Raw genomic sequence first — 15,871 nt, 5'->3', positions numbered from 1 at the left:
GAAAAGATCTCCAAAAAGTAAAAGATTCCAAAAGCAAAAGATATCAAAAGATATGGCAGCTGCAGGGGGCAAGATAAAGCTGACAGGGAACAGTAACAGGCATGGGCGGGTCAGATAAAGGTACTGGTCAAGCATGGAAAAAGCAGATCTCCAAAGATAATGTCAGTCACTTTTTCTGCCAACCAATGGGGTTGGTGCGCATGCTGCGCCAAAAGTGGCTTTTCAGACATAAGATAGGTCAGGTCAACAGCACAGAAGATAAGACTTCACAAAAACAAACGGCTAGATTAAACAGAAAAAAAAAACTCAAGGGTTTAGCGCGAGAAGGCTAAGGCGCGCCGCGGGAAGAATCACATTTCTTAGCGCGCCGCGGGAGGAACTAAAATTCCTAGCGCGCCGCGGGAAGAACTATAATTCTTCGCGCGTCGAGGGATGAACTACGATTCTTAGCGCGCTGCGAGAAGAACTACAAATCCTTAGCGCGTCGCGGGAAGAACTACCGTTCTTCGCGCGCCGCGAGAAGAATTACAATTCTTAGCGCGCTGCGAGAAGAGTTCGTCTCGCGTATCGCTGGAACAGATGGTCTTCACGCAGGCTTCCTTGAAAGGAGTCTGGCGCGTGGAGCTGCGCAGACAACCTTAGGCGGGAAGGAACAAAGGACAAGCAAAGAGTTAGAAGAAAAAAGAGAGAAACAAGGCTTAAGGGCGGGACGGCGACAAGAGGGAAAAGAAGGCGGAAAGAGAGGAGGGAGAGGGACGGGACAGCGGAAAGAAAGAGAGAGAGAGAGGCGGGAAGGAAAATATATATTATTATATAAGTATTAAATCACAAAAGAAAGAGATCGGATCAGAGAAACGGGTACCAGGGTCGGGTCGGATCGGGTCAGATGTCACATTCCTGTTCTGCCAACTGTGGGCTACGCACGTGCCATGCTGGTGGTTGGTGGGTAGGCAGCGGCTGATAGTGACCAGGCCGGCTGTGTACTATTCCTGTTCCAGCAACTGCAGGCTATGCACGTCCTCCGACAGGTTGGTGAGTAGGCAGCGGCTGATAGTGACATACAGTACAAGAGCGTGCTGCTCGTCATACTGTTGTCAGTGAGCTGTCGTATCTTTGGTCAGATCTTTTGTCCATACCTAGTCAGGTACAGTACAAAAGATCCTCCAGTATCGTACGGACTGGCTCATTTGTGCGGGAGTGTTCCCGGCTTTGTGCGGGAGTGTTCCCGGCTTGCTCACTCCTTCTTTAGGTGACATTACTGAATTATTTAAGAGTTAAGTGCCTTGTGCGTGTAGCCTTGCTGCGCGGGTAGCCTTCCCTGATGGCTAGTATCCGTTGCTGCGGGAACAGGCGGAGTACGTCGATCATTGGGAGGCTTTTCCTGCGGGAACAGCTTGCGTACTGCGCGTAAGGACGTCACTTCTCTGAGCATGGTGGGTCCTGCGGATCCAGTTGGTTTCTGCGCAGACGTCTCTTCAATGTGAGTCTTGCGAGTTTAGCCTTTGCGCAGACGTCCCTGTTGAAGGTGAGTCTTGCGGGTTCAACTGCGCAGACGTCCCTCTTTGAGGTGAGTCTTGCAGGTCCAACTGGGCTCTGCTGGGACTTACCTCTTCAAATTTATTGTTACATGAATTATAAAAACATGAATTCACACATCTATCTTATATATTTCAAATTGTATTTTACATTATAAAAGAGGAATACCGACTTCTTTTATTTAGACATAGTCACATCCTATATTTATCGATTGGTAAAATGGGTCGGTTATTGCAGCAAGTCTTATTTTTTCTCTCGTCATCGGAAACTCATCAAAGTGTGTGTGTATTAAAACGTAAGAAAATGTAAGATACTTTTATTTTAATTGGATCATTTGAATTTTCACTTGGATACATTTTGATATTATATATGTTAGGGCTATCATTTGTCAATGAGCTAAGTAGAAGATAAACAAGTAAAAGGAGTCAACAAAACTTGGCTTGTATACCTTAACAAGCTAGCTAAAATATTGAGTTTGAATTCGACTCATAAAAATTCAAACTGCCTCGTATTATTTATTTATTTCATAAATATTTGGTATTTTACGCATACTGTTTGTTTATAAAAACAAACATGCATAAGTTATAAACTATAGAATATATAACCCGAGTTCAATAAACTATAGAATATATATAACCCGAGTTCAATGTATAACTAACCAACTAACCAAAGTCTAAAAATTGCTAGTTCACCGTTACGGCTGTTAATTTAAACAAGGCAAATTGGAAGAACTGGCACATCTATTTTATTGTTCACGTGGTTAAACCATTTATAATAATCGGTAAGGAAAGCGGTGGGCAAAAAATTCGGTTCCGGACCTGACTGTACTTGATTCGAAACTGGACCCCATGCCACCTGACGCGCGTGTACAAATAGGTTTCGTTTCCTTAGAAAAATTGTACCCAAAGCCGACCGCTAGAACCAGGTCCACTTTTACCCGGTCAAAACCTGGACCGGACTGGCCAAAATCCCGATAATAAACTAGCAAACTCAGAAATACCCGACCATACCCTGAACTGGTTATTATACGACCGGGTTCTTGATTATTATTTTTTATCATACCTGTAATCGGTTCATACCCGGTTACGGTTTACAAAAACACCCGATTTACCCACCTGTAGGTGAGGCCGGTTAAGACTTAAGACCGAATTCAAATGCTAAATTAGTGGGTAGGTTTTATGAGCCTATAAGTTGGGCTTAACCTTTGACACATAATAATACATTGCCCATTATCCCATTAATCAAAGTATAAGCCCACTACTTAATACACACAATAACCAAACCCGGGTAAAAACCAACGGGTCAAATCACACCCATCAACCAACCCGAAACCCACCTCATATAAACAAACAACACCATTCTTTCTTGAACAGAAAGATAACCAAAATCAACAACAAAAGCTTCAAATTCAAAACAAAACCCCAATTCCATCTTCTCCATCTCCATACACACTCAACCACCATGGGTCAAGGAACACCAGGCGGCCTGAACCGTCAACCCGGCGACCGCAAACCCGGCGACGAAAACAAAAAGGACAAAAAATTCGAACCGGCGGCTCCTCCGGCTCGCGTGGGCCGGAAACAACGGAAGCAAAAAGGACCAGAGACAGCAGCCAGGCTACCAACCGTAACACCGCACTCAAAGTGCAGGCTAAGGTTATTAAAACTTGAACGAATTAAGGATTACTTGTTAATGGAGGAAGAGTTTGTGGCTTATCAGGAGCAATTGAAGCCTCAGGAAGAGAAGACTGAGGAAGACAGGTCGAAGGTGGATGATCTACGTGGGTCGCCGATGAGTGTGGGGAATTTGGAGGAGTTGATTGATGAGAATCATGCGATTGTTTCGTCTTCCGTTGGACCGGAGTATTATGTCGGGATATTGTCGGTTGTCGATAAGGATCAGCTTGAGCCTGGCTGTGCTATTTTGATGCATAATAAGGTATATCGCCGATATCGGGTTTTTATGTCTTAATTGTCTATTGTTTGTGTTTTGTAAGTTGCAAAAAGTTAATTCGTTAATGGTAGGAAAATGTAGTGTTAAGTTATATGTATATATAGATAGATAAAGGATCCAATACAATAATCCCTAATCGTACATTACGTACGCGACTCGCATCCCCGTCGATTTCGAATAACACGCGGTGGCAATATTGTAATTTTCATCAAATCGTTGCTCCCATCGATTTCGTCCACCTTCAACATGACCGTTCAGCAATCCGTCACCATCCAACGATCCTATCCACCGTCCACCATCCAATGATTCCGTCCACCGTACACCATCTTCCTCTGTCACGACCTGTTGATAAAAGTGACCAATTGAAATTGAAATTGTTGAACTAATTGACCAATTAAACTTTGAAATTGGTCCAATTAATCATCAATTTGAAGTTTCAATTGATCAATTTTGAGTTTTGAGTGATGGGTTTTAACTGAACGTTTAAAGTTTTAAGCGCCATTTGCAGAAACCCAGTTGCAGACGTTCATATTTTGTTCATATGATCAAATCGATGATCAAATTGATGGTCAATTGATAATTGTTTGATGATTACGAGATTATATGGAGTGAATTGAGTGTTCAATTTCATGTTACAAGTGTTTAATTTTTTTTGTTAGTTTAGAAGTTCTGATAAAGTTTAGAAGTTATGTTTAGAAGTTCAGAACTTCTAAACTTTTTTGAACACCCAGAACTTCTTAGAACTTCTAAACTTTTTTTAACAACCTGAACTTCTTAGAAAGTATTAGAACGTTTAAAGATGTTCATTGTTTTTTGAACACCCAGAACTTCATTGAACGTATTAGAACGTTTAAAGATGCTCTTTTTTGGTCAGAACGTTTAAAGGTCTTCAGTTTTGTTTCAGAACGTTTAAACATAATATTTTGAACCCTCTTTATCAGAACTTCTAAACTTTTTTTAACAACCTGAACTTCTTAGAAAGTATTAGAACGTTTAAAGATGTTCATTGTTTTTTGAACACCCAGAACTTCATTGAACGTATTAGAACGTTTAAAGATGCTCTTTTTTGGTCAGAACGTTTAAAGGTCTTCAATTTTGTTTCAGAACGTTTAAACATAATATTTTGAACCCTAATCAGAGCTCGATTGAGTGCGTTATTTCTGCAATTTCATAATCGATTGATGATTCTAAAGCCTCTTACACATCAATTCGATTGATTAAATCATCAATTATGGTGTTTATTTTGGTCAGAACGTTTAAACTTTGAGCAGAACGTTTAAACATGAACCCTAATCATAGCTCAATTAAGTGTGTTAATTTGTATTTTCATAATCGATTGATGATTCTAAAGCCACTTACACATCAATTCGATTGTTTAAATCATCAATTTTTGATCAATTTGAAGATTTTTAATGTTCAGGGACTTTCTATTTCAATTTTGGTTTTTGACTTTAGAAATTTCATACTTTAAGCTGTGATTAGAGTTTAGAAATTGGATTAGATTGAGCGACAAGTTCCGAATTTGGATCAGAGTTGATTTGTAATCGGCGAATTTTGATCGCGAACTATTGTTGGGTTATTTACGAAATTGCCACCGCGCGTTTTTTAATCAAACGCTCTGGAATGTCGCGTACCTAATGTATGATAAGCCATTATTGTATGTTAACCCACCCCTATATATATATATATATAAATGTCGGTCGATATCCGATAATTTTTCTGCATTTACTTCATAGCTGAAACTGAACCGAAATTAACTGAAAACTTTGAATTAAGTTAAAATTAGTTATTGGTATTTTTTGGTGCCCTGGGTTAACCGAAATTAAACGAACTTAATCATTCATATTTTCATATAGTTTTAGCTTTTATGCCTCGAATAACATGTATTTCATGCTTTATAAACCTACATTTCATGTAGTTTTTCTTAACAAAAGTTTTAGCCCAAGTTTAATTTTGGTTATCAAGCGAACCGAAAACAGACAAACTAACCGATTGAACCGAATTGATTAACTGAAAACTGATTGGTTAATATACAAGATTGACCAGTGACTTTGATTTCCGTTTCGGTTGCGGCTAATAACCGAACCGAACCATGCACACCCCCATGCCTATGCTTTTTTTGCCTCAGTTTACTGCTTTGCAGCACACAATTCAAGTTTTGTCTTTTATATCCAGCATTCTAATATAGGTGTTTGTTAAAGATAGAATTTATACAGTTGATCGTCCCAGTGAGTAATGATAAAAGATTTGTTAATTTCATTACGATTTCATGTTGTTGGTTTTCAAGTTGCAGTGAGTGTATTATTAGCTTTACAAATGTGTTAATCATGTAAAACCTTTTAAAATGTCAGATTCTTTCTGTTGTTGGGCTTCTTCAAGATGATGTGGACCCCATGGTCTCTGTGATGAAAGTAGAGAAGGCGCCTTTAGAATCTTATGCTGATATTGGTGGGCTAGATGCTCAAATACAGGAAATCAAGGAGGCGGTTGAGCTCCCTCTAACTCACCCTGAGTTATATGAAGACATAGGTATTAAACCTCCGAAGGGTGTTATACTTTATGGTGAACCGGGAACAGGAAAAACACTGCTTGCGAAGGTGTGCATTTTAAACTTCTCTTTATGCAATTTCATGTTAAAAGATGATCAAACATGTAAACTGTATAAGTAACATTAGTTTCTTTTTTTTGTATTTGAACCTTTTGTTTGTTATTCAGGCAGTGGCAAACTCCACATCAGCAACGTTCTTACGTGTTGTTGGAAGTGAGTTGATTCAAAAGTACCTAGGAGATGGTCCTAAGCTGGTGAGAGAACTCTTTAGGGTTGCTGATGACCTGTCACCATCTATTGTTTTCATTGATGAAATTGATGCTGTCGGTACCAAGAGGTATATTTATGGATCCTTTTTTTATTTAAATCTTGGAAGCTATGTTAGAGAATGGGGTTTAACTAGGGTTCTTGGTCAGGTATGATGCCCACTCTGGTGGTGAACGTGAAATTCAAAGGACTATGTTGGAGTTGTTGAATCAGTTGGATGGTTTTGATTCAAGAGGTGATGTTAAAGTGATACTTGCAACTAACAAAATTGAAAGTCTTGATCCAGCTCTGCTTCGACCTGGTCGTATAGATAGGAAGATAGAATTCCCGCTTCCTGACATTAAAACAAGAAGGCGCATATTCCAGGTACAATGTTTTGCCAGCCTTGAAAGACTCGCGTGCGCACACATACACATTTATATATTTAATTATTGTGTGTATATTTGTTATATACTTTTTTAATGAATCTTTGGTTATAGATACACACATCAAGAATGACTTTAGCTGATGATGTCAACTTGGAAGAATTTGTTATGACTAAAGATGAGTTTTCTGGGGCTGATATTAAGGCCATTTGTACCGAGGCTGGATTGCTTGCTTTGAGAGAACGCCGAATGAAGGTTTGAAATTTTGCTGTGTGTTCATTATATTGCAAAAGTTATATTATATCTTTAATAGTCTAATTATCAAACAAAATGATTTTAGGAAGTGTTTTTAACTTTTTATGTACTAGATAACACTTTGGGTGGCTTTCATTCCACTTGTTTTAAAGAAAAAACCACCTTGCCCGTATTTGTTCTTAAAACTTTTACTTAATTTTCAGGTGACACATGCGGATTTCAAGAAAGCAAAAGACAAGGTTATGTTCAAGAAGAAGGAAGGCGTACCGGAAGGGCTCTATATGTAAACACACTTATTTTTCATTCAGTCAGTTAGGACACGTTATTTTGTACGTGTAAGTTTGTTTTATTAATGCCTTGGAAGTATTTTACTATATTATTTTACTGCCTTTCTGGGTAGAAAAATGCATGTTCTCTTTCCTGGACACTATTCAGTTGTTTCAAAGGACACATAGTTTCTTCATTTTAAACACTAGTTGCAAAGAATTGGATTAAAGAAAGAAAGTCATAAAAATAAGAAAAAATAAAGTACACTCAGCTTCATTCCAGACTGTTGTATTGACCCGATGGCGTTAGTGAGACATACATATTGTGTAACTTTAAATAAAACAAGGTACAATAGTTTATTCTAATTACATGCTGCACGTGAAGACAGCCGGTTTTATTATAAGCTGACAAACCTTTAGTTTGGATTCGCAAGTCCCTCTTATTCTACAAAATTGTGTCGGCTAAGAAGCTTGGTGTGCAAGCATCTTCCCGTAATACCTGAAAATGCACGACGATGATCAGGGTTGATAGCATCTTTACTGCTGCTCAGTTTAGTTGCAATTAGAGGCACACCTCCTTGATGCTGCCAAAAACAAACTTGCAAGTTAGGATAGTGGTAATACGTGCGGGTGAGTGGGTGGGTCAGGCAAGACACGTAATGGGTCTTATACCTGTGGAAGTGGTAATCCTGTATGACGGAGAGCTTGGTACTGTTGAAAGGGATCTGCAAAACTAAGTACTTGTGGTTGGTTTTGACTATTTAGAGTCAATGGACTCATTATCGGAGCTGACATATTAGCTGTGGGACATGCCATGTTAAATCCTGGAGCTGGAAACCGTTGGCTGAGATGAGCTGCTGGTGTTGCTGTGGCTGCAGCCGGATTAGGTAGTGATGGGCCTAGAGGAATGGCAGGATATGGAAACATGGGACGGTTCGTTCCCATACCCATAGCCATTGGGGGCATGGGAACCATCATAGGAACCATGTTGCATCCCATGGACATCATCTGCAAAAAGAATGTACCATATTTGATAGCGGGTCAAAACGGATACTACTTCAAACGGGCTAGGCTGGTCTGGTTTGGCCGGGGTGAGAACATGAGATACCTGAACTTGCATTTGAAGCGACTTTAAATACTCCATTGCATCATCCAACATAGAAGCTTTGTCAGACTATAAACCAAAAGACGTTAGTTGAGAAAATGAATATAAAGGAAAAAAATAATGCATTTAGCACCCACCTTATTGCAGCGAGGTATTAGTTCTTGCAAGGTCTTCATTTTTTCATTAATCCTATCTCGGCGTCTCTACACAAGTATTAAAACTTAACATATTTAGTGATCAATTCAGGTGTGTGTGGAAAAACTAAATGATTAAACCAGACCCAAAAGCTGAACCGATAGCCTAATATATTGAGAGGCGGATGGTTCGTTTATGGTTGACTAGTTTTGTGGTTAATTATAGCTACGTATCCAAGTAACCGAAACGTTACATAAACCTTTATCACTCTAACTTTGAGAAGTAAAGTACAAACCCTCTCTGAGAGATTATGAACCTCCGCAGAACGTGACTTTTTTGTAGCCGTTGATCCGCCATGTTGCTTCTTTAAATCAGGACATCCAACCTCTACATCCTTCACATAAAAGACAAACATCATGATTTAGTCGTTAGTGATTCTTATCATATACCAATAAACGTCAATAAGTTCGTTTAGGCTCCACGAGTCTGGTCAAGTTTGGTCCGTGAGTTATATATCAAAATGAGTTCCAATTTAAGTTAGAATCCAAATTCTTAGGAAATTAATTGAGACATGCATAATCCAAATTCTTAGGAAAAATATTTTTTTTCCTGGTTCATCTTCTTCCTCCGTAACCACAAACTCGGAGGAACCACAAACTTATGTGGTTCATCTTTTTCCTGGTTCACGGGTCTTAAAGGAACACTGTCATGGCAGCTTTGAACAACAATTCATGTGATACAGTCAGGCTTTAATAATACATGTGATACGAATCTGAAATAGCTTTAATAATACATGTTTGCTTTTATCATACTTTGACAGCTATCATACGAATATGGCACAGGTGAGCAGCTTTGCATGCAAGCTGCACATTAAATTGGTCAGTTGGGAAGTATTAAGTTGGTAAAAAAAATAACTAGGGTGGGGTTAGTTGGGTTAGTAGTTTCGTTAGTGTGGTTAGTTTTTTCGTTTGTTTGGTTAAGTGGTACATAACAGTACACAACGGGTTAAATCAGTTGTTCTCCTAATCCGCCATTGTCAATAGCGGATTAGGGTTCAATGATTGATCCAACATTACCAATGGCGGATCCATTTTTCTTTCGCTATTACCAAACACGGATTAACTAAAATCCTTTTTTTTTTACTTTCCCATTATCCTTTTTTTTCTATAATATACACCATTTCAAAAAATAAAAATATTCTGCATTTAAATCTGTTCTGACTTGATCAGTGATTCATATATATGTTATCCTGTTTGATACATTCAGACATATCTGCTGATGCAAGTAGTATGCACAGAAACAAGTTTTGTTTTGACGTTGATCATTCAATGTACCCTAAAAGCATGTTCAGTGAACTTGTGTGTCCCGGCATACGCAATACACGTGCCAAACAAGTCGTTATTTTGACTGCCAAAGTGTGACGTGGCCAACCCACAAGATATATATTTGGTCATGCATTGGGATTTTCCTGGATACGTGTACACAACTTGCTTTGCTGCCAAACGACACAGAAGAAGTTACAAAAACCTATAAATGATATTTTGGATTTTATAATAGTTGAGCATTATAACAAAGCTTTTCTTTTTTATATAATATTTTATTTAGTGAACAATATAAAAGTTGACTTTAATGTTGGTTCAATTGATTTGCTATGCAGTTATTTAAATATAAGTGAATGTTTGAACATTTTTAGGAACATCTTTTTGTCACTCCTATGTAACGACCCGCCTAAAGTCTGATCAGGATGGTTCGTTTTTCCAGAAATTTCCAGCAGATTCAAAAGTCCAAGACCTTAGAAAATATCATGGATATTTCCTAAGGAAAACCCTAGAATTCTCCTTGGAAAAATCTGGATATAAGTTACTAGATTAGTCCTTGTACATATCTAGAATGTTCATGTAATATTTTATTAATAGAAGGACCTAGAATGGATGGTCCTAGAAGTAAAGGGAGTAGTATAAATAGATGTAAATCTGGTCATTTGTATCCATCCAGAATTCAAGCAATACAAGTTCACTTTGTAAAAGCTCTCTTGTTATCTAAAGTTCCCTTAAGCATTCTCAAACAATCTTGTGTTCCCTTTCAAGTCTAAGAATCGTTGCTGCGTTTTGGTGATCAAGGCTGAACTTAGAAGGAGTCTAAGTGCCGCACGAGAGTCCAAGGAACAACTCCGTGACCCCTAGCTCTAAAGTCTAAACTAAAGTATAGGTGTAAACAAGCTAACACGAGTCCGGACTCGAGTTTGACTCGTTTAACTAACAAGAGTTCGGCTAGTGAATATAATTTCTTAAACACACTTGTTATTCATTAATCAATTTATATGCACATATAATTCCAACTTTAATATATCATAATAAATACAAGAAGGTTATATTTACATAATAGTTATTTTTACGCGAGTTTATTTAATATGCTATATAAAATTAAATAAATAAAAGACTCATTTAAACTAACTGGTCTATTTAATCTGGACAAGTGAGCTATAGAATCAAGCTCACTTAAACACTTCTTTTGACAAATCAGTTTTAGTAATTTACAACTAGTTTGACTTGATTACACCTTAACATTCTAAAGAGTGTAGAAGTATATAGATGTTGCTTCTAAATTCAATAATGATGTATTATTCAAACACTGATGTATCAATGTATGATAAAATATGTATGATCGAAGCATGTGATAAGTTAAAATTGCCGTATGAGTCTTGTTAACTAAAAATAGGAGCATGAGTGATAGTGTTCAAAATAGTTTGGTAACTTCTTGTCCTCAAATGTGCGTGATACATTGACACGTCATCACCAACTTCATTTTACGTCACATACAAAATAATATTACTATAAAAGTTTATAGTTACGTACCTCATGGAATTCGATGTCGTCGGTGTCTCCACGCTTGCGTTTCCGATCATCAGTACCGGCGCTTGCTCTTGAAACACTCGTAGCAGGTGATGACGTCAGGCTTACGCTCATCTCACATGTCTCTATATCCTTTCCTGCCGATAACATACCACCTCTCGTGCTCTCACCGCCACCGTCATTCGTAACAGAAACAACCGCCGGTTTATCCGACACGCGAGATGCCCGAGTTACTGGCGTTTCTTCTAGCGGAGTCGATGGCGTTATCTTGCTCGAAATAGATTGAACAAGTTCTGGACGAGAAAGATACACCTGTAGAATATTATTTATGTATTATTAATCGACTATATATAAAAGTACAATAGTGCATTAATGAATATAAGTAAACATATTCATTATTCAAATACCATCTCTTAATTATAGCAGTTTATATAAAAAAAGTCGTCGTTCTAAAAGAAATTAAATGCTAAACTATAATAATATATTCTCTTTTTTTTTTGAAATAATAATTAGATTTGCCTTATACAATAAAGTGGCAGGCAAACGGGCAACAAGCTGCGCCGCATATATTCTCTAATAATACCGATGGAGGTGGTAGTGAGGTTGGAGCAACGGCAGCCGGAGCAGAGAAAACCGGCGTATGATAGAGGAAGTCATTACTGTATAAAAAGGTTTCCAACGAGTTGTCGTCGATCGGGTAATGAAGCCAAGACGCCATCTCGTCTTCTCTTATAAACATATGATCACAATGGGAAGGCGCGGTTTCCGGGTTCTTATTTCCGGGGTATCTTTGTTTTTGGCTCTGCATCATCAGTAATTAAATGTTGTTGGCATAGTTTACATTGTTGAATTAACTATATATATAGATTGTGATCATGGTAAGAAATCTCATCAGCTATGGTGAGTGCAGGAAGTTTGAGATAGTTTGTTCATGATGACTCAAGATGAGTCGAGTTCAATGTCTATATGTAGGTCTAGTTGAACCAAGATGATAAGTGATAAGTGTCTTTTGTTTTTCCTTATTTAATAAATAAAGTATTAGATAAAGGAGTACTTTTTTTTCGAGTTTTAAAATTATATATTACAGACGGGTGAATGGTAGATACGAGAAATTCAAAGCATAGATTGAGATCACAAACCATAGAATGTGACACTGATAGTTACTTTTCTTATTAGATATTAATTTGATATGATGGGGCAAATGGTGAAAAAAGAGAGATGTCGCGTAAGTGTTGCACGTGCAAGCCTAATTTCACTTTTCATCATTTATTTGAGAGTATGTTGAGGGAATCTGAATTCTGAAATATAGTAAGATGAGTAATTAATAAAGTTGTGAAAAGTAAATGGTGAGATGAAGCTATAAAATTGTAAGTATATTTAATGGTTACAATTTGCAACTCTACCACCCGGGCAACCAGCGGGGCTTGCCTCAATACCCAGGAACATGATAGATGATTCGGATGTCTTGGGTTCGAATCCTGATTCCGACCGGATTTTACTAGAGCATTAGAACCTGTCGTGCCTTCGGGCGAGGTGAGCTAACTGGGTTTTACCGGGAACGCAAAGCCAAACTCGGATGCCAGCGTGGATCCCGATCATGTCAACATAGTTGGCTTGAGTGCGGTGGTGGGGCGCGACGTGTTCACGCAGTGAGATAACTTAACTGTGAAAGTCACCGTTCGGAAAAAAAAAAAAAAAAAAAAACTCTACCACCCGGGCATCCAATGTTTTAACGAAATCATACAGTGATTGAGGTCCACATTGCAGCCCAACGGGCCAAAATCTGGGCCAAAATCTAAAAGTAAAAATGAAAAAATAAATAAAAATCTAAAAATGGGTGCATTATCAAACAAAATATACACTGCACACTTGGCAAGACTCTAGCGGTCAACTGGTCGGACAATATAAAACACCAAGATGAAGAACATACATATAGTCACTCAACTACCCTCAAAACTCAACTTCTTGTAGCTGTTCGATCTTCGTCTCAACAATTTTCAGAATCTGTCACTTCACAATGGCTTTCTGTAGTATTGCATCCTCTGCTACTGGATTTGTGGTGAAACCGAACATGATTATAACCACCCAAACAAACACACACAAGTCACCTATGGTTATGTTTTCTACCAACAACTCCAGAAGCAGAAATTCACGTTTGGTTGTGAATGCTGCAGAAGAACCGGCTGCCGGTGCTGTATCTGCCGAGGAAGATAAGTCTCGGATTGGACCCAAGAGAGGAACCAAGGTATTCTTTCATTCATGCTAATTAACCAAATTTCTTTGTGTCATAAATTGTAGAAAGTAATTAAGTACTTTTTATTTTTCATAGCATGTTTAGGATTGAATTTGTAAACAACTTTTAGTGATCTAGTGCATTTTTCTAAAAGCCAATTTAAAAAAACAAGGATTTATGGCTTTTAAAAACAACCTTTTAGCTTCATCAAAAAGTTAAAATAAAAAATAACTTTTAACTTACTACCTTTATAAAAAAACCAATAAATCAATAATAAGTTGTTTTTAAACTCAATCCAACTCAATGGCAAACATGCACTTAATGATCAAAGTTAATTAGTTTAGGTTATATTATCAAATTGGTAAAACTAAAAAATCTACTTAAATTTGGGAGAGTTGTGATTATTTATTTATAAGAAACTCATGTATTACACTGGTTGAGTAAATTGTTGTAAACCAGCAGTTTCTAAAAAGATTTGTATGTTGGATGTGATCGGTTATTGGCACAATAGAAAATAATGAAGATTTAAGAATTAAAATATTATATTTTAAGATAAGATATATCTGATATATTCTTTATTTAATAGGAGAGGGAAACGGAAATATAGATTTCACGGGAATTCAACATGTGCAACCTAAGTTAGTTATGTATTATAATAAGTTTGGTTGATACGTGTAACGGTATAAGTGTTTTTTTGCTTATGCGTTACAAGTCAATTTGCAATGGGTCCTTTCAATCATAAAATGTGCCAATTTGATTTTTAATCAAGTTATAATTTAGGCCACTATTTTAGGAACACCTTAACAAATTGATTTTTTAAAGTAATTTGTTTTGACTCGAACTTATTTTCGGACAAATCTTGCCATGCTTAAAAATTTAGAATAAAGGATCTAAGGTTTGAAAGTTTATCCCTTAATCATGAAACTTTGTATATATATATATATATTTTTTTCTATTATTTATGTCAACAAAATTGAGTTGTACACACAAGATTAAAAGCATGGGTCCAACTCCCAAACAGTTTACAAGAGTTGACCTTAGTAATATTAGGGATGAGCATGGGATGGTACCGGTACCGACCGGTACCGATCCCGATTTTCCCGATCCCGAAAATTGGAAATTCTTGGTACCGGTACCGGTATCGAAATATTCGGTTCGGTACCGGTACCGGGATAGTAACGGTACCGAGGGTAAAAAATCGGGAAATACCGGTACCGTACCGTACCAGTACCGGTACCGTACCGATCCCGAAACTTAAAACTTTGGTACCGATTCGGTACCGACGGTACCAAATCGGTACCGATTTCGGTATCGGTACCGGTATCGATTTTGCTTATCCCTACTTAGTATCCCGTATGGATTATGGAATACTAATATAAAAACATATTAAGTGGGTTGGGTTCGAGTCCACAGGATGAAAACTGACCTTATAACCCATTTGACCCAATACCATTTAATCATCCTGAATATTTGCATGTATAGTATTTTGGGCCGTGTCCGGTTGATGGGTATTTCTATAGGTTTGGGTCAACCCATACCCGCCAATCCAAATACCAAAACAGAATCAAATTGGCAGCTAAAAGACCTAAGTTATTCTTTATCTACATTTTTCATAATATGCTATGTTTATGTATCTCATGGATAACATGGTACTAATGTGATATTTAAGCACAGGTTATAATTCTTAGGAAGGAGTCATATTGGTGTAACAGTGTTGGATCGGTTGTGACCGTTGATCAGGTAAAATCAAAACCTCTCATGCCTTCTTAGTCAATTTTAGCTCAACCCGTTAATTTTCTACCCTATCGTGTAACATGCAGGACCCAAACGCTCGCTATCCAGTTGTTGTGCGGTTTAACAAACTCAATTATGCAAATGTTTCAACAAACAACTACGCGTTGGATGAGATCGAAGAAGTTTAAAATTTTAATTTTGTAATCATATACCATGTCAAGCAAGTGTAAAATGGATGCTCTTTTGTTCTATACCCTATTTTTAACCCGATAGACCTTAACAAAGAGTGAACCATTGTGTTATGTGTGTTGGTTAAAATATAATAAAGAGTGAACCAAACGGGTGAAGCGTTGGTTGTCAGTTGTCGAGGCCAAGCATTGGGGCCATTCAAACCGTGTCTAACAATTCCAGGATTTTGCCTAAAACTGTAACGTAAATGAAACATGTTAGAAGAGGTCTTAGACTGGGGCCTAAAGACAACCCTATGACAGTTAAGTCAGTAAACATAGGCTTGCAGATAAATTGAACGAATACGAACCTCACATACTTGTTTCGTTCGTTTAAGTTTAACCAAACAAACAATCGAACAAAAGAATGTGTTAACCATACTTGTTTTCTTATT

At 37.6% G+C, this 15,871-nt stretch overlaps 3 protein-coding genes across 3 annotated transcripts; 2 read left to right on the top strand and 1 right to left on the bottom strand.

Moving 5' to 3' along the window:
* Window positions 1-2,912: 2,912 nt before the first annotated feature.
* On the top strand, window positions 2,913-7,352 carry LOC143562361 (26S proteasome regulatory subunit 4 homolog B-like). Its single transcript, XM_077050179.1, has 6 exons — window positions 2,913-3,474; window positions 5,841-6,086; window positions 6,205-6,374; window positions 6,454-6,670; window positions 6,784-6,924; window positions 7,128-7,352. The coding sequence occupies exons 1-6, from the start codon at window positions 2,998-3,000 to the stop codon at window positions 7,209-7,211; spliced, it is 1,335 nt and encodes a 444-aa protein (XP_076906294.1). The 5' UTR covers window positions 2,913-2,997; the 3' UTR covers window positions 7,212-7,352.
* A 148-nt stretch (window positions 7,353-7,500) lies between these two features.
* LOC143562363 (transcription factor PIF1-like) lies at window positions 7,501-12,209 on the bottom strand. The gene is made up of 7 exons (XM_077050181.1): window positions 11,866-12,209; window positions 11,286-11,594; window positions 8,726-8,824; window positions 8,433-8,498; window positions 8,299-8,364; window positions 7,863-8,198; window positions 7,501-7,774 (listed from the first exon to the last, which is right to left on the bottom strand). The coding sequence occupies exons 1-7, from the start codon at window positions 12,088-12,090 to the stop codon at window positions 7,631-7,633; spliced, it is 1,245 nt and encodes a 414-aa protein (XP_076906296.1). The 5' UTR covers window positions 12,091-12,209; the 3' UTR covers window positions 7,501-7,630.
* Window positions 12,210-13,299: 1,090 nt separating this feature from the next.
* On the top strand, window positions 13,300-15,871 carry LOC143562354 (photosystem I reaction center subunit IV A, chloroplastic-like). Its single transcript, XM_077050174.1, has 3 exons — window positions 13,300-13,527; window positions 15,190-15,255; window positions 15,336-15,871. The coding sequence occupies exons 1-3, from the start codon at window positions 13,300-13,302 to the stop codon at window positions 15,435-15,437; spliced, it is 396 nt and encodes a 131-aa protein (XP_076906289.1). The 3' UTR covers window positions 15,438-15,871.

This window comes from Bidens hawaiensis, unplaced genomic scaffold, assembly GCF_021521415.1.
Source record: "Bidens hawaiensis isolate Kalapana, Puna unplaced genomic scaffold, B.hawaiensis_p1.1 tig00020944_1, whole genome shotgun sequence".
Lineage (NCBI taxonomy): Eukaryota > Viridiplantae > Streptophyta > Magnoliopsida > Asterales > Asteraceae > Bidens > Bidens hawaiensis.
The sequence above is the reverse complement of the archived record's forward strand: the minus strand, read 5'-3'. Positions and strand labels throughout refer to the sequence as shown.